Source organism: Cebus imitator, unplaced genomic scaffold, assembly GCF_001604975.1.
Source record: "Cebus imitator isolate Cc_AM_T3 unplaced genomic scaffold, Cebus_imitator-1.0 Scaffold18, whole genome shotgun sequence".
Lineage (NCBI taxonomy): Eukaryota > Metazoa > Chordata > Mammalia > Primates > Cebidae > Cebus > Cebus imitator.
Genome location: NW_016107333.1, coordinates 3236949 through 3260006, shown reverse-complemented (window position 1 = coordinate 3260006; position 23058 = coordinate 3236949). Strand labels below are relative to the sequence as shown.

Sequence of the window (23058 nt, the reverse complement as noted above, 5' to 3'; positions counted from 1 at the left end):
AGAGACGAGGTTTCACCATGTTGACCAGGATGGTCTCGATCTCTTGACCTTGTGATCCACCCGCCTCAGCCTCCCAAAGTGCTGGGATTACAGGCGTGAGCCACCATGCCCGGCCTGCAAGATTTTTAATAGTGTAATTAATTGCTGTTTTACATTTATCTAGAGCAAAAAGAAAAATGGAGTAGAGGCAATTAAATATTAATAAAGACCATAATAATAGGGTAGCAATATTAGATTGAAATAATGGAGTTAAATTGGCCAAAACAATGTGGCAAAAGTAGCAGTTAAAATATCGTAAATCACATGAGCTACTTAAGGGAAAAATGTTTCTAAGTAAAATATAATACTAACTTTATAATTGGGTTAAAATTTCTGTTTTACCTGCCCATATACAAGAAGGTTAAAAAGAGAATAATCTGATACGAAGAATGGTAACAGTGTATTTGTATAGGCTTTGTAGTTTTCAAGGTTTGCTTGCTTGTTTTTGGTTTATAACTCTTAAGAATTCAACAGTTGTTTTCCCTGTTTTACTAGTGGGATAAAATAGGCTCAAGGAGGTTATTCCTCAGTATCACACATCCAGTAAATGCAGGACAAACTACGTGAATCCAGGCCTTTGATCCCAATACTTTGGCCCTGCGTCTTTCCCATCACAGAGCTACCCTCAAATTTGATATTTTAAGTTCCTTCTAGTTATATGAGCTGGTTCAAATTGCATATAGGATGAATTTATTCTAATATTGTTAGATGATTGTTGTTGAAATGAAGTAAGTAAAAATGATTTATTTTAGCATTATCATTTTTAAAAAATTCTGGAAGAGGGCAGGTCATTCCTAAAACTTCCATGTTTTCTATGCTTTAGTGTTTTAAAACAAGTTACAGATATCTTAACGTTCCAAATATATCAGTATGCATCTGAAAAGTAAGAACACTTTTCAGATAGCTAAACATAACATTATAACATTGCAATAATAAAGCTAGTAATACTTTCTTGATATTATCTAATAGCCAACATTCAGATTTCTTCATTTGTACTAAAAGATTCTTTACAATTGGTAAAGAATTCACTCCGGGACTGTGTATCTGGTTTTAATTCCTTCAGTCTCTTTTAATCTGGAACAGTTCTTTTTATGACACCAACTTGCCAAAGAAGAGAGCATGGAATACACAATGATGTAACTGAGCGAGTTAGAAGGAATGTGCCATGATCTGAGTTCTAAATTAAGAGTCCTTTATTGATTTGTGGCTAATGTTTAAAATTCTCTCGGCCCTGAGGAAGGGGCTTGATTATCTTTTATACCTTGATTTAGGTAGGGGAGGGGGAGTCTAGTTGAAGCGGAATTTTACAGAAGCAGAAAAGCAGGTTAGAGGAAGGGGCTGCAGGTACAGGTGGTTTTCATACCATTACCAAGAATGGGGGCCATCAGGCTCCTTCTGCACAATGATCGAAGGGAAACTTTTTTCTTACAATAGCAGGGGGGAGGTATGCCAAGCAGGATGTGTTTACAGTGGTTACAAGTGTTAGGAACAGTGCTTCAATGCTTCTAAGTGCAGCATGACCCAGCTATGCACTCAGAGGGGCTGTGGTAGGGAGGAGGAAGCCAGGTTGGAGTTTACAGCTAAGGTGGAGTCAGTGATGCTAGCCCAGGGTAGGTTATTACATCATGAGTAGACTTTTCTAGAACTAGTTTAGAAGAGACTTTACTTACCGTATACTGTCTTTGTTGTTTTCAGTTTTTTTAAAAAAAATAATAAAAATAAATTTGGGACAAGGTCTCACCATGTTGCCCAGGCTGGTCTCCAACTCCTGGGCTCAAGCAGTCCTCCTGCCTTGGCCTTTCAAGTTTTTATGTTTTTAGGTCAAAAGTTGTAATACAATTTGACAGTAAAATGTATATTTTATTGGTAGATTAGCAAAGTTTATAATTTGCCTTGGGGACAGAATTACTCTGGGATTGATTTTTCTTTTTTTAAATATCTTGAAAGATTGATTGATTGTTGCTTTGGCCAAAATCACTTTACCTATATAGAAAGAAAACTCACTGGGTTGCAAGAAGACCCCAACAGGTAGCTCATAAATAACATGAGTTCCCTGTAGATGGGTTGGCCTATCTCTGGTGTGTAAAGAGTAACTCATGCCTCCATAGGGGCAGTTGCTGACTTTAGCATCTGCTGCCTGGCCAGAGGCTGTGAGGGCTTTGGCGCTGCCACAATGTGGTCATTTATCACCTTAGCTGAGAAGGATGCAGCTGGCTTAGATTCATGGCTCTCCCAACCTCCTTCCGCCACATGAAAAAAAAATTTTATCAGGGATTCCTGTAATGGGCCTAACTAAGCTGTGTTCCTGCTTCTGCTCTGGGATTACCAGCCTTGACTATGCTGGTATTCCCTGTACTCTGGCCAGCCACACTTTTGTGTTCCCTATAAGAAAAGGAACTAAAGTAAAAGTCCCATAGCTGGTTGCTAGATTCTTAACTCCATGCAATAGAGTTCTCTGGCCTCTCCTTCCACTCTAGTTTTCCAAGTATATATACTTTTTCAGCTCCTTTCTGTTAGCTTAGAAAGCCTGACCCAGTAATGGACTTCTAGGACCAGGTGTTATAGGGGGCAGCAACATGGACTCCCAGAAGGCAGATTCTGGGCACACTGACCCCTTGGCTTTTCTCAGACCACTGCCAGGCAACAGGCCCCTTTAGTAATCTTATGCTACATATGTGGGTGACTTCAAGTCTTGGGTGTCTGGGATAAAAAGAATTTTCTTTTCCTAAGATCTACGACTCTTGAAAAAGAAGTTCCTGTCATCTTCATCCACCCTCTAAACACTGGATTATTCCGGATAAAAATTCAAGGAGCCACTGGAAAATTTAACATGGTCATCCCTCTTGTGGATGGGATGATTGTCAGCAGGCGAGCTCTTGGTAAGGTCTTCATATGTGGCTGAAGAGTTAAATTTTCTTTTTCTTTATTATTTTTATGAACCAAAAAGAAATAAAAATAAGGAAATGGTGATAATTAATAGCTTCCACATGTAGGAAATGTATGGCTGTTGTTAAAAAGGGAGCGTGCTGTTTTAATCTGTCTTTAGTAAATATAAGTAGAACCTCACCAACTTCTGGTATTAAGAAAATGAAGATAGCTATTTGTAATTCAGGAAGGAAAATAGGCTGTTAGACTAGATTTTGATTCTCCTTTTCCTTGTCATTTTGTGTTTCTTCTGACAGGTTTATCTTAGTCTGTCTCTCTGGGGCTGGGAGGTTTGCAAATTGAATGAAATAGTTTGAGTATATGAATAGTTCACCTGAATACTGATAGTTCACCTACTGAAGTGACTAGTTTTTAACATTTATTTTAAAACTCTCTGTTTTTCAAGGCTTTCTGGTAAGGCAGACTGTAATTAACATTTGTAGAAGAAAGAGACTGGAGAGTGACTCCTACAGTCCACCCCATGTCCGCCGGAAACAGAAAATCACCGACATTGTCAACAAGTACCGGAACAAGCAGTTGGAGCCAGAGTTTTATACTTCACTTTTCCAGGAGGTTGGACTCAAGAACTGCAGTTCTTAGACCACTGAATTTCTAAGACTGTTGAACCCCCGTTTGGGAACTATGACACAGCAGAACAGTTTGATAGGTGATCACTGTAAAAATAAAAACGAATCACTCCCAAGAGCTTACTGTTTAATCACCAGAATAGAAGAAACACATTATAGCCCATTTGATAGAAGACTTTTGGCTATCTAGTGAAATAGCCTCCCAGACACAATCATATTCCTGCTGATAATGATGACATACATTTTAGCCATAAACTTTCTTTTAAAAGTGACAATTTTAGTTAAACCAAAGCCTTTTGAGGAGAAAGGCTTTTATGCATCTCAGTTATACACGTGCATTGGTAGTATCAACAAATTTGCAATATAGAAGTTGAAGCTAGTTTTATACCTCACTTTTTAGGAGGTTGTATTAAAAAAAAATCTGTCTCAGAATCTTCCAGGACATTTAAAGACTCATGTTGATAGCATGGAGGAGAAGGAAAGAAGTCTCAGCCTTCTACTCACTTGTAGGTCTACTTGTCATCCAGCTGTCAAACTGACAAAAAGAAAATAGGATAACATGTTTTTTTCTCAGATAAGAAGCCTGACATTAAAATATGTCATATTTTTTTTCTCCACATTTCAGGAAGTTGTCCTTGTCATCACTGCACAGATCTGTCTGAAAGCCTCAGTTTCTGGGCCACCCAGCAACAGATCAGAAATGGTGCATGGCGTTGTCCTTTAATGGGGATGCAAATAAAGTTTGTGGGGTTAAAAGTTATAAGACAGCAGTGATACCCCCACTCTCTCCATTATTGTCCAGCAGGGTGACGTAATGACAGGTTAAACATTTGTGATTCATTAATTAAATATCATTTGAAGAAATGTAATTCACAGTAGGGGTTGAAAATTATTTGGTTTCATCTATTATCTCTTATTTCAGGACCAAGCAGCAAACTGCAGTAGTTTATGAAGGATTCTAGTTTGGGGTTCAGGAATAGCCTCTCAACGCTCCTTATTCAGATCTTTCCCAGAGAACTACTCGATTTCCTTGTAATTGACAAACATGAGTGACCACCTCTTTGGGTGGCTACTGTTAGAAATGGCTAACAGTTGTTGTCATCTTTTCTGGACTTTGCCAGCCAACAGATCCCTGCCAGGTTTTGGAAATACTTCTGTTACCTCGCTGCTACTTTTCTGCAGGGATGAAACTTTTGAGGTGGCCAGACCCAGAACATCCTTACAAGGATTCCTGTTACAGTGCTACAGCATACACTGCTCATTTACCCTATTCTCATGTGCTTTCTTCTTTAGTAAGATTATTTTATGTTAAGAAAGTAAGTGATATTTGAAGTCCAAAGAGGAATGATCACAGTTGTATAAGAGGTGTTTTCTCACGTGAACTCTGATGTCAGTAGACTCTATAGGTCAAAGCTACAACAATCTGTTTGGGTTGATGTTTTGGTAGTTTACTTAGGGGGCGGGGATAGTGTGGGACCTAATTCCCTGTGCAAATGTCTCTTATTCCAGAAATATGCATTTGCCATCTGTGAGCAAGAAATATGGGCATAGCAGCTCTTGGTTTAAAGTTTGCCATAACCTTTTCTTCATGTTTGTTTTAAGCTCAGGTAAAGATAACCTCCTCTTTCTATGACTCCAGTTTCCATTCAGGTTATAGTATTATTCAATAGTTGATTTTCTTTTTAAGCTGGGCAATAAATTGATGTTTCCAGATGGTAGCATGGGAGAGGGCATAATGGGATAAAGATGAGCAAATTCTACCCTAAAAATGTTCTACTGGTTCACAGGAAGAAGATGAGGTTTAACAACTTTTAAGGTAATTCTAGATTGACATTTTGAGGGGAAAATGGGCTCTTGTTTTAGTTGAAGTGAGCAGAGAAGGCTGTAAATTGATTGTAACTTAACATTCCAGAGGTTAAAAATAACTGATGTAGATGCACTTCTTCAGTGTGATTCTTCAGATCAAACTGTTACCTTGGCATAGTTAATGTCAGAAAAATGTGCTGTGTGTGTATGAGGGTTGGGCTTCCTGACCCTTGAGTTAGCTTTAATTTCTGGCAACTCCTTGTAATTCCAATGTATTTGATAAGTGAACAACCATGTTGAATGCATTTGTGATCTGGGAGACTCCCTGGTCTTCCAGGGAAGGAAAGATGTGCAGCCCTTGAAGGCATGAAACTTCTAATGTGTACGGAGCCAGTGGAATATGGGATACACATACCTACCAGGCACTGGTTCCTTCTGCTCAAAATAATATCTGCCCACAGAGGGAGTGTGGTAAGAACCCTTAGATCCAGTCTTTCACTAATATGGATTTGAGTTCATGGTCACTATGTTTATCTACCTGTCTGTGTTAAAAAATCACTTTGAGTAAAATAGCACCAGAGGAACCTATTTAATACATAATATTAATATTTAGTAGTCTGTTTGATAAATTTGCCAGCATATGTTCTAGCCTTTCAGGCAAAGCAAGGACCACGTTCGTCTGTGGCTTAAACAGCTCAGTCGCTATGTCCGTTGGCTATGCCGGGGGGTGGATGAGTGTGGCATTCTATGAAGAGGAAGGTGGTAAGTAAGGTTGCCCATCTACTGCTGCCTTAAATTGGAGGAGGGAGCTTTTCTCCTCCTCTCTGATTGGGTGCACTGAGGTCAGTGAGGAGGGCTTTTACCTTGTTAACCCTTTCCTTGTTTAACTAGCTTTCCTTTTTGTCTAGGACTTCTTCCTGAGACCCTCTTCCATCCACTGGGCCTTTTAAAGGACTCATTACATGTTGGGTTGACCCCCTTTTTTTTGCCAGCACGCGCGTGCACACACACATGCATACTCATGCACATTTTCTGTCATTTCCAAGTCCTTTATTTCAGGGCAGCCATTTTCCTCTGGACTCATTAATAAATACAAATACCCACACCTTTGGCCAGTAATGTTGGTTCCCTGCAGGTTCTGTGTATGAGGCCTTAGTGAATGGTTACTTTCTCCATATACTAGGGAAGCATTTGTCAGACTCTGCAGACTGGGTTCTAGAGAGGCAGAGTCTTTAGGAGTACCCATTTCTTCTGGAAGGTGGAGCTTTACCCAAAGTGGAAGTTAGCTTTGCTCAAAGATGTGTTTTGTGGTAGTTGGTAAAAAAAAAAAAAAAAACCTATTGGAGATAATTTGACGCTCCTGCTGGCAGTAGTTCTCCATTCACCATTTTAAAGCCCATTCAGGTTCTATCTTCCTAAAAAAATTGATTGCTGTGTTTACATGAAATGATGATTGGCGTCAGATGGTCTGTTTTAAAGATTTCCATGACAGCCTTTTTTCCTGAGTTGGAGAGATTGGAGGTGGTCCATCCATACAATGTGGAATCAAACGGTGGGTTTCTTAGTAGCTAAAGAAGCCATGTACTTATAGTGTTTTTCTCCGAATATCAACTCAGAATATCAACTCATGTTCTTCAGATGCTTTTCTTTTTTTAATGGTAAGGGAAAAGGTGTAATTTGGGATTCCACAGTGCCTTGCATATAGTAGGCGCCCAATAAATACATGTTGAAGCAAACCAAGTTTCCCAAGTTCTCATCTCTTAACAGTGACCAAGACATCTTTCTCCTCCGAAGGGCTTGGCAGTTGTGGCTAAAAAATAAGCAGTATCATTATTTGCTTGAAAATCATATATACAGTTTGTATGAATTTCAGTATGTTGCCAAGACATGATCTTTTTCTTACTGTATTTTCTGTAAATATTTCTGGCACTGAACTGTAAAGTAAAGGCAAAGTGTAAATATGAAGGCCTGCCCGTGCCCCTTGCCTCCTATGTTTCATCTTCGTCAGTTAGGGAAGAAGGTCCAGAGGTTTGTTTGTATTTATGCCGATCCTTTGTCCAGAAGAAACCCATGGAATATTGAATGTAATACATTTAGTCAATTAAATTTTAAGGCGATTCTTATCTAATGACTGTGTGTGCTTTTGGATCCAGGCTGGGGGTGACTCCTACACTGCTGCTCTTAATTTTACCCTTCCAGGGCATGTCTCCTGGGCTTTGGCTGCCCTTCATAATTTAGATCGGTAGTTTAAATGAACATTGAGTATTTCATGAAATACTCAAAAATTTGATTAATTCTTAAGAAAAATACTTGGCTTTCTCTGCTGGAAGGAGCTTGTATAATTAAAACACTGCCAGTAGAGGCTCACCTTTCAGAGGCTGGGAATTGCTGAGGAGATAGATGCTTGTGTTATGGGAACAAGAAGGGCCAGCTGTGCCCCCTGCTTGCAGAAAATTTGAGCCCTACCAGGGCTAGACAGGAAAGTGGGGAGGTGCAGAGGTCATCCCCTGCTGCCCACTGCCCCCTTTGTGTAGGGCAGACTGCAGAGGGTTTCTTGGGGCCAGATGAATGCTTTCAGGCCTAGATCACACAGAGTGGAGTGAATGGACCACTTAAAACAGCCGTGAGAACCATGTGGTGCATGCCTCTGCCAAGAGCTATGCCTCTGACCTAGCACAGACTCAGTGTGACGTGTGCCACCCTATGAACTGTGTCTGGGAGCTGCCTATTTTGCACTGTGTGCTCTGCCTGCTCTGCCCGCTCACAGCAGGACCTCCAGCTGGGCCTAGTGGCCAGGAAAGGTGACTGCACAGTAGCCCTGTCTTAGTGTCTGGAAAGGTTTCAGAAAAATGTGTGCTCAAGCCTTTCCCATCAGTGCTGCCCATCTAGCTCTCTCTAACCCCAACCTCTTCAGCACTCAATGCCAGGGAATCACTCCCAACCCAGACCGCCTGCTCCTCCTCCTCTTGGCCTCTGGGCCCTGCATCTGGCACACCCTGCCTGGACACTGCTTCTCTTGGACACACATTCTAGTCCATTTTCCCAGACCACCTCTTGTAGGAACTCAGGCCATCCCTCAGCTGGGCTAGGACTCTTTAAAACATGCCCCAGCTCTCCCAGCCCCTCCCATGCTCATTTTTTCCAGTTGCTGGCCCCATGTCCCTTCTCCGTGGATTGGTGTCTTTTCCTGTAAGGGAGTTCTTCTCCATGTTTCTCCCTAGGTTTACCACCCACTTCCTGCAGCTGCTCCCCCAGCCTGGACCTGAGTTTGCCTCACTTTTCAACAGGTGCTCTTAAGTCATGAGATGCTGTGGTCTCAAAATCAAGCCTGCGTCAGAATCATCCTGGCTCCTTATCAGAATATTGAATCCCAAGCCTCACCCCTGCCCCCAAGAGGCCTGAGGAGACGAAGCTGAGCCTGTGAATTGGCATGTTTAATAAATAACACTCCAACACCCACCCATCTGCTGGCAGTCACAGGCAGATGGCCCAAGGATCCTCTTGAAAAATACCATGCAGCAGCCAGTCCTCCAGTGGGAAGCCTGAAGCCTCTTTTCTGCCATGGTCTGGCATATGGAGGTTTACTGAACACTTCCTGAGAGAACGGATGGCAGTAGATAAGGATGACGTGGGAGTGTTCTGCCCACTCAGGAGATAAAGGAAGATTAAACTCATTAGATGCCCCTCACTGAAAACCCCAATAAGGAGAGGCACAGAAGCTTCCAGATTAAGAAATAATCATGTATAGTCGTTTAATAATCATTAGAAAAATTACTATGTGTGAGATTTTAAAAGTTTTTAAGTGGCAGCCCAGTGACCAATCTAGCCTGGCAAACTTTTTGTTTTGCAAACAGTGCTTCAACAAGATCTGATCTAACATTTTTAATTTGAGAGATTTCACATAAAAATCCAGACTTTTTGCCTGTCTTGGGAAAGTTAAGAGTCTTGGCAGTAATGGGCCTGCATTTCACTTGTGGCAGCTATTGGCTGGAGCAGCCACCACTGCATGCTTAGGATGCAGTAAGCTCCATCCAGTTTGCTGCAGTCCCCAGCACTCCCATGAAGTGTGGACGTGGGCACGCACAGCTGGTATTACAGGACCTGGGGACTTGGCTGGCTCCTGGAGGGGTCTGTGACTTCAGATATATGAACACTGACCCTGGGGGTAATTTTTGTCCCATTTGTTTTTCTAACTTACAGAATTATCCCCATCTTATAACAAAGAAGGTCAGAGGGGTGCCATGAACCTAATAGCTACTGGGCTGAGATTCAAACCCAGGCCTGCCTGGAAGCCTGGGCTTTTAATTCTCAGCCAGATTGTCTCACTGCGTCACTTCCCACCCATTCATCCAGTACAACTCTCCCTCAAAGTGTCCCCTGCATGTATGCTTTGCCTGAAGGACACTGTGACTTCCTTGTTACGTCACAGCTCAGTCACAATTGGGCTAAGAGCAGAGCATGGCCCAGCCTGCCAGGTCCCCTGGGGCAGCCCTGCCAGCCAAGCCCAGGCTGGCCCGGCATAGCCATACATGCACCATGAAGTACCCTTTGGTGACACTGGTGAACGACTTCACATTTTCTTTCCTGGGTTTCTGGTTCTGCCTCCCTGTGGGTTTGCTGTTGTTATTATTGATCATCTGGCTACGCTTCTTACTTAGCCAAGGTGAGCTGCTTACCCTGCCCAGGCAGGGCCCTAATCCCGGAGCTAGACAGGGAGCCGAATAGGCCAGTGTGTCCTGAAACAAATGCAGAAGGGGTTTCATTCAGTTATTTTAAGTGCTGGCTCAGATGCAAGCAGTCAGCTCTTAAGTGGAAAGGATTGGTTTGGTTATTTAGAGTTTCTTAACCTGGAGTTCAAGAGTGAGTCCATAAGTTTGACTGCAAAGCAGTATGTGTGTGTGCACGCCTATAGCATGCATGAGCTTTTGAACAAAGGAAGAGGTTATCCCTCCAGGCAGATGAACTAGAAAAGGGTGTCCCTTTCTGTGAATATAGCTGGGCATGAGGCTCTGTCAGCAGAGTGTGGGCTGGATTTCAGCCCCACTCACCCCCTCAATTAGGTGCATTTGTGCAGTAAACAGCTTGCACAATGGGATACGGCATCCTTAGGCATTTTTTAGGTACCTGCAGACCACTCACTGTTTTCTACCTAGACCATATGTCAGAAAGGATCTGGCTTCTCTGGGAGACAGGCTCATGGAAGCCAACTGACATTCATCCTGACCTCAGCATGCCACCAAGAGGAGCAAGAGGTGGGACGAAGCCGGCTGTGGAGGAAGCTGGGGATGGCTGGGCCAGGATATGGCCTGGCTGTGTGGCAGGAGGGGCCTCTGCTCCTCTGGCATGTGTCTCCCTGAGCATCCCCTTCAGCAAGATGGCTCTTCCTGCTGGCACAGTGGCTCACACCTGTAATCCCAGCACTTTGGGAAGCCAGTGGCTAGATTGCTCAAGCCCAGGAGTTTGAGACCAGGCTGGGCGACGTCTCTACAAAAAATACAAAAATTAGCCAGGTGTGGTCGCTTGCATCTGTGGTCCCTGCTACTTGGGAGGCTGAGGTGGGAGAATTGCTTGAGCCTGGGAGGTTGAGGCTGCAGTGAGCCGAGCTCACACCACTGTACTGCAGCTGACGAGTGAGACTGTCCAAAAAAAAAAAAAGGCTTCTTTGTGGGGACCACTTAACCTCTCACCTGCTGCTGCTGAGCGCCATGACCTTTGGCCAGCTAGGCAGGGAGGGTGCAGCACATGCTACCAGCAGTGGTCAGATGTCATTGAGGCAGGGTGAGAAGTCCCTCCCTACACTCCCACTAGCTCCATGATCTCAAATGTAGGGGCTGGTCATTGTGTAATTATTGGGAGTTCCTGGCAAGAGCCTAGGATGTCCTCTTGTATTCTAGAAAATGTTTATTTAAAGTGTATTCTCATAGTCTCAGGGTAGACCACAGCCCTCCCTGAGGGGCACAGTTTAGGCATTGGGCCCCACAGCTGATAGGGAGTCAGACTTGTTTGCATACTGGCAATAAAAGTTGTCTCTCTGGAGTCTGGAAGACATGGGTTCAGATTTCATCCTTGCTTTTTTTTTTTTTTTTTTTTTTGAGATGGAGTCTTGCTCTTGTCACCCAGGCTGGAGTGCAGTTGCACAATCTCAGCTCACTGCAACTCTGCCTCCTGGCTTCAAGCAGTTCTTCTGCCTCAGCCTCCCGGGTAGCTAGGATTACAGGCACCTGCCATCATGCCCAGCTAATTTTGTAATTTTTAGTAGAGACGGGGTTTCTCCATATTGGTCAGGATAGTCTTGAACTTCCAACCACAGGTGATCTGCCTGCCTTGGCCTCCCAAAGTGTTGGGGTTACAGGCGTGAGCCACTGTGCCTGGCCAATGCAAACATTTTAACAGCTTCATGACAAGCCATCAGACAGAAGGACCAGGTCTCCATGTGGTGTGATGGCGCCACAGCTTAGTCACCCAGACCTCTCGTGATCTGTGGATATGGACAGTTTCCAGGTGTTTTATTGTTTGTATGTATGTGTTTCACCACAAAACAGTGCTGCAGTGGAGATCACTGCGTCTTTGTACTCAGATATTTGTTAATGAATCAACTAGTGGACAAATGGCTGGATGGGTCAATGACTGTGTTGCCTCACTGCCTCCTCCTGGACCATGCCCAGTACAGTATGTCACTGGCTCACTTCTGTGTCCTTCCCTTTAATAGATTGATATGGCCACGTTCCCAGTCCCAGGAACAGCCTCCTTTCTTGATCCCTGGTCACACTTTAAGGCCCTGAAGTCTTCCTGAGGCCTCAAGGCTGGCCTGTGGGATTCTGCCTTGGCCCTAGCCTCAGACAAGGCTGCAGGGATGTAAGGGGCAGGAGACAGTATGTGACCACCCAGGAGGTCTTGCCTCGTATCTCCAGATTCAGAGGAAAATGACTCCAATGTATGCTTGGATTGGGAGCCCTGGAGCCAAGGCCCGGCCGAGTTTTGCTGGAAGGGGACACTCCACGGCCAAGAGAAGGAGAGGCCCTGCTGGTGAGCCTGCTGTGCCAGGGGAGGCCCTTCCAGGGGCCAGGGGGAGCCTCAGGGCCCACCCAAAGGCTTGGGCAGCTGCTATGTGGGCAAGAGGCTGTCTCTACCATATTGGAGGTATGCTCCCTGGCCATGCTGGACAACGGACTCTCTCCAGCATGTGACAGCCTTCTGCCTCATTGTGGGGGAGACCTGGTGTTGCCCCATTGGAGGACCAGCCCCCCTCTGCCACAAGAGGCCTTTACAAAGGTCCCCTACCCTTTACCCTAGGGCCTCACCACCCACCACTCTCCTGACGGTCTTCTGCCAGCTGTTCCCTCATTCCTCTCTGCGGGGCACTCCCTCACCTCTGAGGCCTTGCTCCAATGTCACTTTTTCAGTAGGGCTCCCCTGGCTGCCCTGTTCGATATTGAAGCCCCACCCTGTCCTCTGCGTTGTTCTCCTTACCCTACTCTGCTTTCCTTTCCCCGTAGTACTTACCACCTTCTAACACGTTCGATCGTGGCTGCATCCAAAGCCCCAAAACACTGCCCAACACACACTGGAGGCTCAATACATATTTGTAGAAGGGATGGCATGATATTGTTATTGTTATAATGGCTGATATTCCTTGGGGGCTTAAAAGGTACCAGTGCCTGTCTTAAGCATTCCCCTCTCACAAGCTTACTTATGAAATCCTATGATGAGGATATGATTCTCACCTCCATTTATAAATGAGAACATTTACAAATGAGGCATACACACACATAGGCTTATGTGAGGTGTCAGGGCAATCAGATGTTGTATCCAAGAGTCCTTGTACCTACTGAATACCCAGGAGACCTCAGCCATTCCAGTGGGGTTAGATGCCATCTCTATACCAATGGCCCCAAAATGTGTGTGTCTCATCTAGTCTCCTTCCAAGCTTTGTTACCTGTCTGCTTGACACCCTCATGCCTAGAATGGGAATCTTGATTCCCATTGCCACCCAGCAAAGCAAAACAGCACCCTGATCTTGCGCTAGCTTTTCTTCATCTCCGTGAACAGCACCAGCCGGGACTGAATCTATTGCTCGAGTCACACACCTGGGCGGCAACCTTCTGGCCTCTCTCTCCCAACTCGAATCTCCATCTCTCATGTGTCCACCCTTCTCTGTCCTCTTGGCCACCATAGCCTGCCCTGCCCTGAAGGTGATTCATGCAGCATGTTCACTAGCCGCCCCCTGCCTGAGTAGAGGGAGGAGGTGGTGAAAGGAGCCCCTCCCTTACCTGAGTTGGAGGGATTTTTAGCCTTTTGGGTCATGATCTTGAACACTGAGGGCCTTTTCCCAGGAAAACTCACTCTTTTGCATGCCCTCAGAGATTTGTGTATGGGGCCAGCTCCATGGGTATGTAACCTGCAGTCCCACAAGGTCCCATGCTTGGCTGTTGTCTTGAAATACAAGGGGCCCCACATGTTAATTTGCTATTAGGCCTTGTGAGTTATGTAGCCTGTCCTGTTTTTATATCATTGGTGGCATAAGAAAAGATTTTCAGACCCTGCCCAAGACCCTATCCCACTTATCCAGAGTCCTTGCCACCCCTGTCAGTTACCTGCCTCTTTTTTTCTTTTTTCTTTTCTTTTCTTTTTTTCTTTTTTTTTTTTTTTTTTTTTTTTTTTTTTTTTTTTTTTTTTTTTTTTTTTTTTTTTTTTTTTTTTGCCCCAGCGTTTCTCTCTGTTGCCTAGGCTGGAGTGCAGTGGCGCGATCTTGGCTAACTGCAACCTTTTCCTCCCAGGTTCAATCAATTCTCCTGTCTCAGCCTACGGAGTAGCTGGGACTACAGGCGCACGCCATCACACCCGGCTAATTTTGTATGTTTAGTAGAGACCGGTTTCACCGTGTCGGTCAGGCTGGTCTCAAACTCCTGACCTTAGGCAATCCACCCACCTCAGCCTCCCAAAGTGCTGGGATTGCAGATGTGAGCCACCGTGCCCGGCCTGACCCACCGATTTCTTACCCTTTCATCCCAGTGGCATCCCTAGTCCCAACCTTCCTTTTGTTTCTAGTTTGGTTTTCCTGGAGTCAGCAGGGCAGTAGCAATGGCAGAAGTGGATGGGAGAGACTTGCCAAGGAGGCGAGAGGACGTTGGCAAATGTGGTCCCTCCCTGGAACCCCCAACTCATCTCCTCTTCAGACTGACCTGCGAAAGCCTCCAGAGGACCCAGCCCTTCTCCAGCATCACAGATGACCTCCAGTGCTGCAGGGAGTCGCCCGGGGCTGGGAGGGCATGGGAGCAGCAAGCAGGCCCATGGGGAGAAATTGGCCAATTTAACTCAGAGGGGTCTTAAAACAGGGCTGAGCCGGAGGGTGTGGGTCCATATTAAAGAAGCGAGGGGGTTCCCATGCCCGAGGGACCCCTGACAAACTTACCAGGCCTGACCGAGTCATTCATTCAACTAGCGTAGGTCTGAGACTCAGCCCTGGCCCTGATTCAAGCCATGTAGGACCCTCTTGGAAATGCCCATCTGTTCAAGGGGAAGCGGGGCTTGCTCTGAACTTCCATTCTCTGATTTCAGACTCACTGCTTGATTGGATTTCAGGCTGATCTTAATAAAAAATATTTGATTAATAGCTACAGAGTGTCTAAGAAGTACCTAGTTTGGTAGGAGTAGGAATAGCTATAGGAGCAGCTCACATTTAGTGAGTGCTTACTACACATGTCAGGCACTTTTCTATGTGCTTTATACTTCTGATTGCTGGCCGGGCAGGGTGGCTCATGCCTATAATCCCAGCACTTTGGGAGGCCGAGGCAGGCAGATCACTTGAGGTCAGGAGTTTGAAGCCTGGCCAACATGATGAAACGCCATCTCTACTAAAAATACAAAAATACAGGCATGTGATGGCACATGCCTGTAGTCCCAGCCACTCGGCTGGCTGAGGCATGAGAATGGCTTGAATCCGGGAGCAGAGGTTGCAGTGAGCTGAGATCACACCACTGCACTCCAGCCTGGGCAACAGAGTGAGACTTGGTCTCAGATAAAAAAAACCAAATACATATGATTGCTTTTAGCCCTTTAAGAATGCTGCAAGGTAGGGTCTTTGGTTACCTCTGTTTGACACATGAACAGGCACAGGACAGTCAAGTAAGTTGGTCAGAGTCACACTGGGAGGGTTGGCATTTGAACCCATGACTCCAGAACCAGGTCCCATTCCACCATGCCAGTTCTTCCCCAAGCGGGGTGCGGGGGGGAGGTATGGTGGGAGGCCTAAGGTTTCAGAGGCTGCAGGATGCTGGGGGTGGGGGGATAAAGGGATAGGCCCTCCAAGGTGCCAACTGGGCATCATCTTTATCCCTTCTTTCTCCCTCACTCCACACCCCGCCAGCCACCACGACTTCTAAATGTCCGAAGGAGAGAGAATTGAGCCCGAAATTATTAGCTGGTCTCCCGGCCTTGGTCTCTGCTCTTTCTGCCCTGTTGGAATGATCCACCCAAAGCACAAATTGAGACATGTCCCTTCCCATCTTCATGCCTTCCATGCTTTCTGTTGTCCCTGGGCTAAAGTCTGAGCTCCTCATCAGGTGCAGAAGGCCACCCTTTGGGATTTGAGCCCCACTGAATTTGCTGGATGTGGTTTCTATTCTTACCGACAGGCAACAATGAACACTCTTGAACTGAAATCCTTGCACATAAGTGTGCTTCTATCCAGAGAACACATTCTGAAAGGAGAAATTGTAGACTACAGACATGCATTTACATTTTGCAGATACTGCTAAGTTTCCCGACCAAAAGATGGCCCAAACTGTGTATTAGAAGTACCTGTTTCCCCAGCCCTTTGCCTGGCTGTGCAGTCTCAACACACTCTCACATACACACACATGCACTATCACACACTCACAGACACACTCATACATTCACACACAGACACACATCCTCATACACAGACATACTCATACACTAACACACATATACACTCACACCCTCACACCTACACACATGCTCATACACTCACACATACACACACATTCACACACATACACACATGCTCTCAATCTCACACCTTCACACACACACACTATCACAGACACACACTCATACCCTCACACACATACATCCAGTGACACTCTCACACATACAGACACACTATCAGACACACACACTCTCATACACTCACAGAAACATACACTATCTCAGACACACACACATACTCTTCATACATACACAGACCACATATACACTTATGCTCCTTTACATAGCGGTGTATGCATACACACTCACATACACATGCATGCACACACACACATATACATATACACGCACCACCTCATGCATACAGACACACTATCATGCACTCTCACAGACACACATGCACACACACTCTCACACATTTAAATATTTTGTTCTCAATCAGGCTGTGGCATTTAAATGAGAATGAGGAAGAAATGTGGGATAGATGACACACATAGTCGCACAGACAGATGTGCACTCACATACATGCACAGACACATGCACGTACACATGCAGACACGTGCACTCACACATGCACAGACATGTGCACTCACATGCACTCACATGCAGACATGCACACTCACACATGTGCACACGCACTCACATGCAGACACATGCACTCACACATGCACAGACATGCACTCACATGCACAGACGCATGCACTCACATGCACTCACACGCAGACATGCGCACTCACACATGTGCACACACACACACATGCAGACACATGCACTCACATGCATAGACACGTGCACTCACATGCACAAACATACATGCACTCACATGCAGACGCACACATGTGTGAGTGCGTACTCACACATGCACAGACACGTGCACTCACACATGCAGACACATGCACTCACATGCACAGACACATGTGCACTCACACACATGCATAGACACACTCACATACACACACACCCCTCCCTCTTCCACACCAGCTTTGCTACAACTGAGGAACTTTTGTCACCACAGGGTTTTCCTGGGGGCCGCAGGGGTGGCATTGAATGAACCATGTCAGCAGCTCCTCCCCGTGGCCTCTGCCTCTGCCTGGTGGTGTCTGCGTTTTCAACAAGTGCTCACTTCCTTGGAGTCTCCATGTGTTGCTAACTCGGCCCTGCCCCGTAACTCGGCCCTGCCCCTCCATGCTGTGAGGGGCTGCTGGGCGATTGTTTAGCCTCCCTTCTGGCCTTGAAAAGCCAGTGGAGCCCCCCACACCCTGCCCTCCTGCCCCAGCTGCTGAGGACCCGACCTGAGGAGAGTGAGTGCAGCGAGCCCTGTGATGGGGTCTGGAAAGAGCGTCTGCCATGCCCCCTGGAGCCTTTGAGGCAGAAGGCAGATGAGGCCTCTCCTCAGGGCTCTGGGCAGGTGACAGCTCTGGAGAGCAATTGTGGGGAGAGCCTTCCCTGCTTTGAGTGGGGGCTGAGACCCTGAGCCTCTGTGGATGCGGGCGAGGTCCCCATTCTGACACACATATGCACACTCACACAGGGGAGACGGGCGTGTGACTGGTAAACATATCCTGTGACGCTCTGGTCACAGGCTCCTGAGAGACATCATCCCCAAGTAGCAGCCTCGGCTCACTGGGTGCCCACGCACTGTCCCACTGAATCCTCACAACAGCCCCCTCAGTCGGGTCATGGTTCCATGTTCAGATGAGGAAACGGGTACAGAGACATTAAGTAACTTGCCCCAAATCACACAGCTACGAAGTGGCCCATTTTTCTGACTCTTAACTGGGATGTGTGTCTCCAGATCCACAGGAATACCCCTGGCTCTTCCTAGAGCTGAATGATGGAGGTTAAGGCTGTGTGGTTGATGTTTGTAGGACACTCAGGTACACTCGGAACAGCAAACCTGTCTCCCCAGGCTGCAGAGCGCAGGGAGCCTGCGAGGACAGTCACCAGCATGACGCGGGAGCACCACAGGGGCGTCAGTGATGCAGGGCCCATCTGACTGTCCTGCCTCTTGCTCAACGCCACACCCCTTGTCGCAGCATATGTTCTAGGCACAGGCTTATTTTCTACCCCTAACCCTGGGGCTGCAGGCCTGGACTCCTGAGAGCAAGCCCCTCAGCCGCCATCACCATCCCATTCAGCCTCAGTGTCATTGTCTGCAAAACAGGGGCAATCTCCTCTGCATTTGTTTCCAGGAGCTTCCATGACAAAGTGTCACAAGCTGGGTGGTTTGGAACAGCAGAAGCCTGTGTGGGTTGATACATCTGGGGGCGAGAAGTCCACAATCAAGGTGCTGGCAGTGCCAAGCTCCCCCCAAACCCTGCAGAGGAAAGAGCCTTCCTTGCCTCTGGCAGCTTCTGGTGGCTCCAATGTGCCTCGGCTTGTGGCAGCATCACCCAGCCCCAGCCTCTGACCTCCCATGGTGTCCCCCCTCCTACCGGCCCCGTGTATCTTCATGTCACCTTCCTGATATGCATGCCTGTGCCTGGGACTGATTTTCCCCTTTCAGAGGGACACCAGTCTTACTGGGTTAGGGCCCACCCTACTGACCACATTTTAACTTGATTATCTCTATCAAAACCCTATTTCCAAATAAAGCCACTTTCAGAGGTACTGGAGTTAGGACTTCACATGTTTTTCATATGTTTTTAGCGGGACAATTCAACCCATAACACTCTCTTGCGAGTTATCATGCGGATCGCATATGCTAAGGCATGTAAAGCTCTGAGCATGGTGCTTGGCTGGCACTTCATTCCATAAATTGCTTTTCAAAGAAAAACGTTGGCCGGGCATGGTAGCTAACACCTGTAATCTCAGCACTTTAGGAAGCAGAGGCAGAAGCATCACTTGAGGACAGGAGTTTGAGGCCAGCCTGGGCAACATAGTGAGAGCCCTGTCTCTACAAAAAATAAAATAAAATAAATGGCTGGGTGTGGTGGTGCACACCTGTAAATCCTAGCTCCATCCAGAGGCTGAGGCTGGAGGATCGCTTGCGCCAAGGAGGTCGAGGCTGCAGTGAGCTATGATCACACCACTGCACTCGAGCCTGGGTGAGAGAGTGAGACCCAGTCTCAGAAAAGAAAAAGACAAAAGTTGAGCACCTGGCAATTAGATGCTCAGTGTACATTGTGTGCCAGGCCCCCCGAAGCCTCACAATCACCCCTCAAGCCAGACAAGGCTTTCATTTAAATGATGCGGAAGCTGTGACTCAGAGAGGTTAAGGCATTTGCCTGAAGTCACACGGCCTAAGTAGCAGAGCCGAGGATCAGCCCAAGGCTATGAGGCTCCACCTCGTCACACTGCATAGGACTGCGCTGTAGTGGGAAGTGAGGGCTGCTTGGAGGGGCAGAAAGGCAGGGAGAAAAGTGCTGAGCACATGACACGCCGGCCCTGGGGGGCTTTCTGGGTTTGAGGGACCTAGGATGAGTCTCTGCCATAGTGAGAAGCCCAGCTGACGACAGGCTGCCTGGGGAGGTGCTGGCGGGCTGCCAGGGTGCAGGGCCAACAGGTCTGAGCCACTCCACTGTGACCTAACCGGCCTGGCCGATACTGTGGGGGTGCCGGGGGTGGGGGTTGCTGGGACAGGGCTTAGCTGGGGCTGAGGAATGTTGCCCTGAGCAACCGTACCCTCACTTCTCCAGGCTTCATTCTGAGTACACGCAGCCCTCCAGGGATCTAAGTGGGCACTTTCTTACAGAGGCTGGAGAGTACGATCATCCAAGATTCAGGCCACTCTGTCTTCCTTCCTGCTTTCTTCTGAAGGGTTCCTTGCACCTAAGGGAGGTGACAATGTTGAGAGCAAATTCTGACATGTGTGGTATATCATATTGTTTGCTGAGAGCGGCGGCAAGGAAAACCTAGTTGGCCCCCAAAGCAGAAAACTGACCCCAAAGCAGAAAACTGACCCCAAAGCAGAAAACTGCTCAAAGCATTTTAAAATAGTAACCCATATGAATATGTCTTACACCAGATGAATTAGTTCTTTGAACACAGAATATGCGACTCTTTCCTTTGTTCCCTCGTAAAGAGGGCTTTCTAGTCTATCTTTAACCTCTGGTAAACATCACTAACTGCCTGGTTAGTTTACCTTTAACCAATGAAAGAACACAGAGCATCTGCTTGTTAAACTTGTCACTGAAATGAAAAGAATAAACATGTGGGTCAGAGTCTGCTCTGGGCTCTCAGCTGGGAATACTGTGAGACCCCTGATGCCCCACTCTGATCACCCACCTTTACTTTTTTTTTCTCTGAGTCTATTTCTTAATTCCTTCAGTGCCACCTGGGTTGGGGTCTCCACAGCCAAGCTGGTCTCAGCATAACAATGAGCTAGATTTTCAGTTCTGGACTGGAAGTTCATTTACTCAGGTCCTAATTTATTCACTCATTTACTCTTCATTTATTCATTTATTCACTCATTTACTCTTCCACCCATTCACCTAGTGGCTCACCGATTCATTCATTTACTCATGTTCTCACATATCCATGGCCATTCACTCTTCCACCTACCCATCCACCCATCCACCCATCCATCCATCCATCCAATCATCATCCTCTCATTCAGTTGTCTTCCCATGCATTCCTTCTCTTATCCCCCATTTTCCCAACCAATCTTTCATTCTTTCTCCTCCCATCTATCCATCCATCCATCCACCCACCCACCCACCCAAACTTTATTAAGCACCTACCACGTTTCCCACACAAAACTCCCTATGGCTCCCAAAGTACTTTGGCACCCGCTTCCATAGATAATTCACTTACATATTGAGCCCCAGCTCCTTGGCCTCCCAGTGGTGTGGTTCCCTTATGTCCTCCGCAGGAGGAGGTTCAGGAGAAGTTGATAGGTGGTCATCTGCACAGCCCTAGTCTGCAGGCTCCAGCCAGCGACAGCTGCCTGAGACTCGGGGTTTTGCAGGACCCTGCATGCTCCGAGGCCTTTCCCGACTTTGAGAACCACACACAATCCTGGGCACTGTGGCTCCAGCGGGGCCCTATTTCCAGCTTCTTGGGCTCCATTCTTGCCTCTATCGGGCCAGAGCAGAGCTTCAGACTGTGGGGACCCACAGACTTGGGGTCCCTCCTTGAGTAGGACTTTGAGGACTCTCTTCTGAGAGTACAGACAAATATGCTGCCTGGAAAGATTCATGGACACCTGCAGCCTTAGAGGAGGGCAGGGCAGGCCACAACAATCTGGGGAAGTCTGCGGCATCCGTCCTGGCCAGAGGACAAGAGAAGGGGCTCATGGTCCGAAACGGATGCAGGGAATAGGACACGGCCAGGGTAGCCGGCAGGAGTGCTTCTCATATGTCCCTAAATGCCCTACTGCGACATCTTGGCATGTGTCCTTGTTGGTGCCTGGAAGCTCCTTCCCACTCCCCACCCCTATCTGACACTCAGCCTCTGCTCTCCTCTCAGCTGAGTCCGCTTGCTCCCCCTCTTCGCTCTCAGACACTCTGGTCACTTCCCCCAGGGCGCCTACAGAGCTCCATAAAGATTTGCTGAATGAATGAATGAGTTCTTATTTTACAGATGAGGGGTTTAAATTCCCCAGCTTTCCCCCTCCTCCAGCCTTTTCCCAGCTGGTTCCTCCTCCTTTACATCCCAGCCAAAAGGCCAACCCCGGCAGGGTCTCTGGACACCCCTCACTTCCCCACTCCCGTTTCCTTCTCCCTTCCTATCCTCTCAGCCAGTACCCAGATCCTTCTCTTTTTACACCCTGACATCTTCCTGCTTGCTAGGTTCCCGTCTCCTGGCAAATGTCACCATCCCCATTTCACAGAGGAGGAAACCAGGGCTCAGAGAAGCCTCAGAGGGATTGGTCCAGCCAGATAAAAACCCCTGGGTTTGAGCACTTTCTTCCACCCATGTCAGCCAGGTGCTTTATTCAAGTGGTTTTACCCTGAAATCGGGAGGGCTGTAGGTAATAATGGTGGTCATGCAAATCATATTTCATGACAGTTTTTGAACAGCGCCGTTTCCACTTGGCAGTTCCAGTGTCGGTGGGCGGCACTCAGGGGTGCTTGTGTGCGCGCGTTCCTGCCTGTAGGTGGCCCCGGCCAAGCCAGCCCCGCCCCAGGAGAAGGCTGGACATTCGTCCTGCTTGAGGGTGCCTGGGAACTGGGTGTGCCACGGGGGCCCTGCCTCCCTCCTCCCTCTCACATTGCCGAGGAGTCAGCCCCACCGCTGTGGCACCTTGACGGCCGGGGATCTTCGAGGTGCCAGCCCATGGCCGAGCCTGCCATCCTCCCGGCTGCCCAGATGGAGAGGCTGGCCCCAGCGTCCCTAGCCTCACCGTGTCCTCGGATCCCGCGGGCTCGCATTGCCAGGCGCTGCGCCCAGCGCTGGGCAGACCTGGGCTGCAGGTACAGGAGTCACGGGAGCGGGAGGGAGGTTGGCCCTACTGTGCGCCAGGGGCATGTGCCATCCGTCTTCACAACATCCCTGTGAGCAAGAATCTTCCTCCGTCGTACAGATGAGGAAACAGAGGCTTGGAGAGTCCAGGGACTGGCCCAAGGTCACCGGGCTGTCAAGTGGTGACGGCTTCTAGCCCTGGTCCACGGGACTCCACACCCAGGCCCTTCCTGGGACACAGCATTGCCTGGGCTCATGCTGCCGGCCTCCTGCAGGGGTCATTGACTTTTAGATTCTTAGAGACCACGAGTGACAGTGATGCCAGTATGTTCCATTTCCTCTTCCTCTGGATGTAGAGAGTACTAGGGGACCCAGGGGCTAAAGATTCAGGAGTCTCTGGGTCAAG

The 23058-nt window shown here is 47.5% G+C and overlaps 3 protein-coding genes across 4 annotated transcripts in view; all 3 read left to right on the top strand.

Annotated features, from left to right (window-relative positions):
* The window catches only part of RALGAPB (Ral GTPase activating protein non-catalytic subunit beta), a 102162-nt gene extending 94677 nt beyond the window's left edge, over positions 1 to 7485 (top strand). Inside the window, exons 29-30 of the mRNA XM_037734420.1 lie at positions 2770 to 2918; positions 3371 to 7485. Coding sequence (XP_037590348.1) covers positions 2770 to 2918; positions 3371 to 3564 — 343 coding nt within the window. The 3' untranslated portion in view covers positions 3565 to 7485. The remainder of the gene's footprint in view (positions 1 to 2769; positions 2919 to 3370) is intronic.
* Positions 7486 to 7622: 137 nt separating this feature from the next.
* ADIG (adipogenin) lies at positions 7623 to 14765 on the top strand. Its single transcript, XM_017512070.2, has 3 exons — positions 7623 to 10020; positions 12269 to 12497; positions 14406 to 14765. The coding sequence occupies exons 1-2, from the start codon at positions 9816 to 9818 to the stop codon at positions 12385 to 12387; spliced, it is 324 nt and encodes a 107-aa protein (XP_017367559.1). The 5' UTR covers positions 7623 to 9815; the 3' UTR covers positions 12388 to 12497; positions 14406 to 14765.
* Positions 14766 to 22362: 7597 nt separating this feature from the next.
* Positions 22363 to 23058, top strand: part of ARHGAP40 (Rho GTPase activating protein 40) — a 46106-nt gene continuing 45410 nt past the window's right edge. For both annotated transcript variants that reach the window (XM_037732613.1, XM_017512057.2), the window contains exon 1: positions 22363 to 22663. In XM_037732613.1, coding sequence (XP_037588541.1) covers positions 22527 to 22663 — 137 coding nt within the window. In that variant the 5' untranslated portion in view covers positions 22363 to 22526. The remainder of the gene's footprint in view (positions 22664 to 23058) is intronic.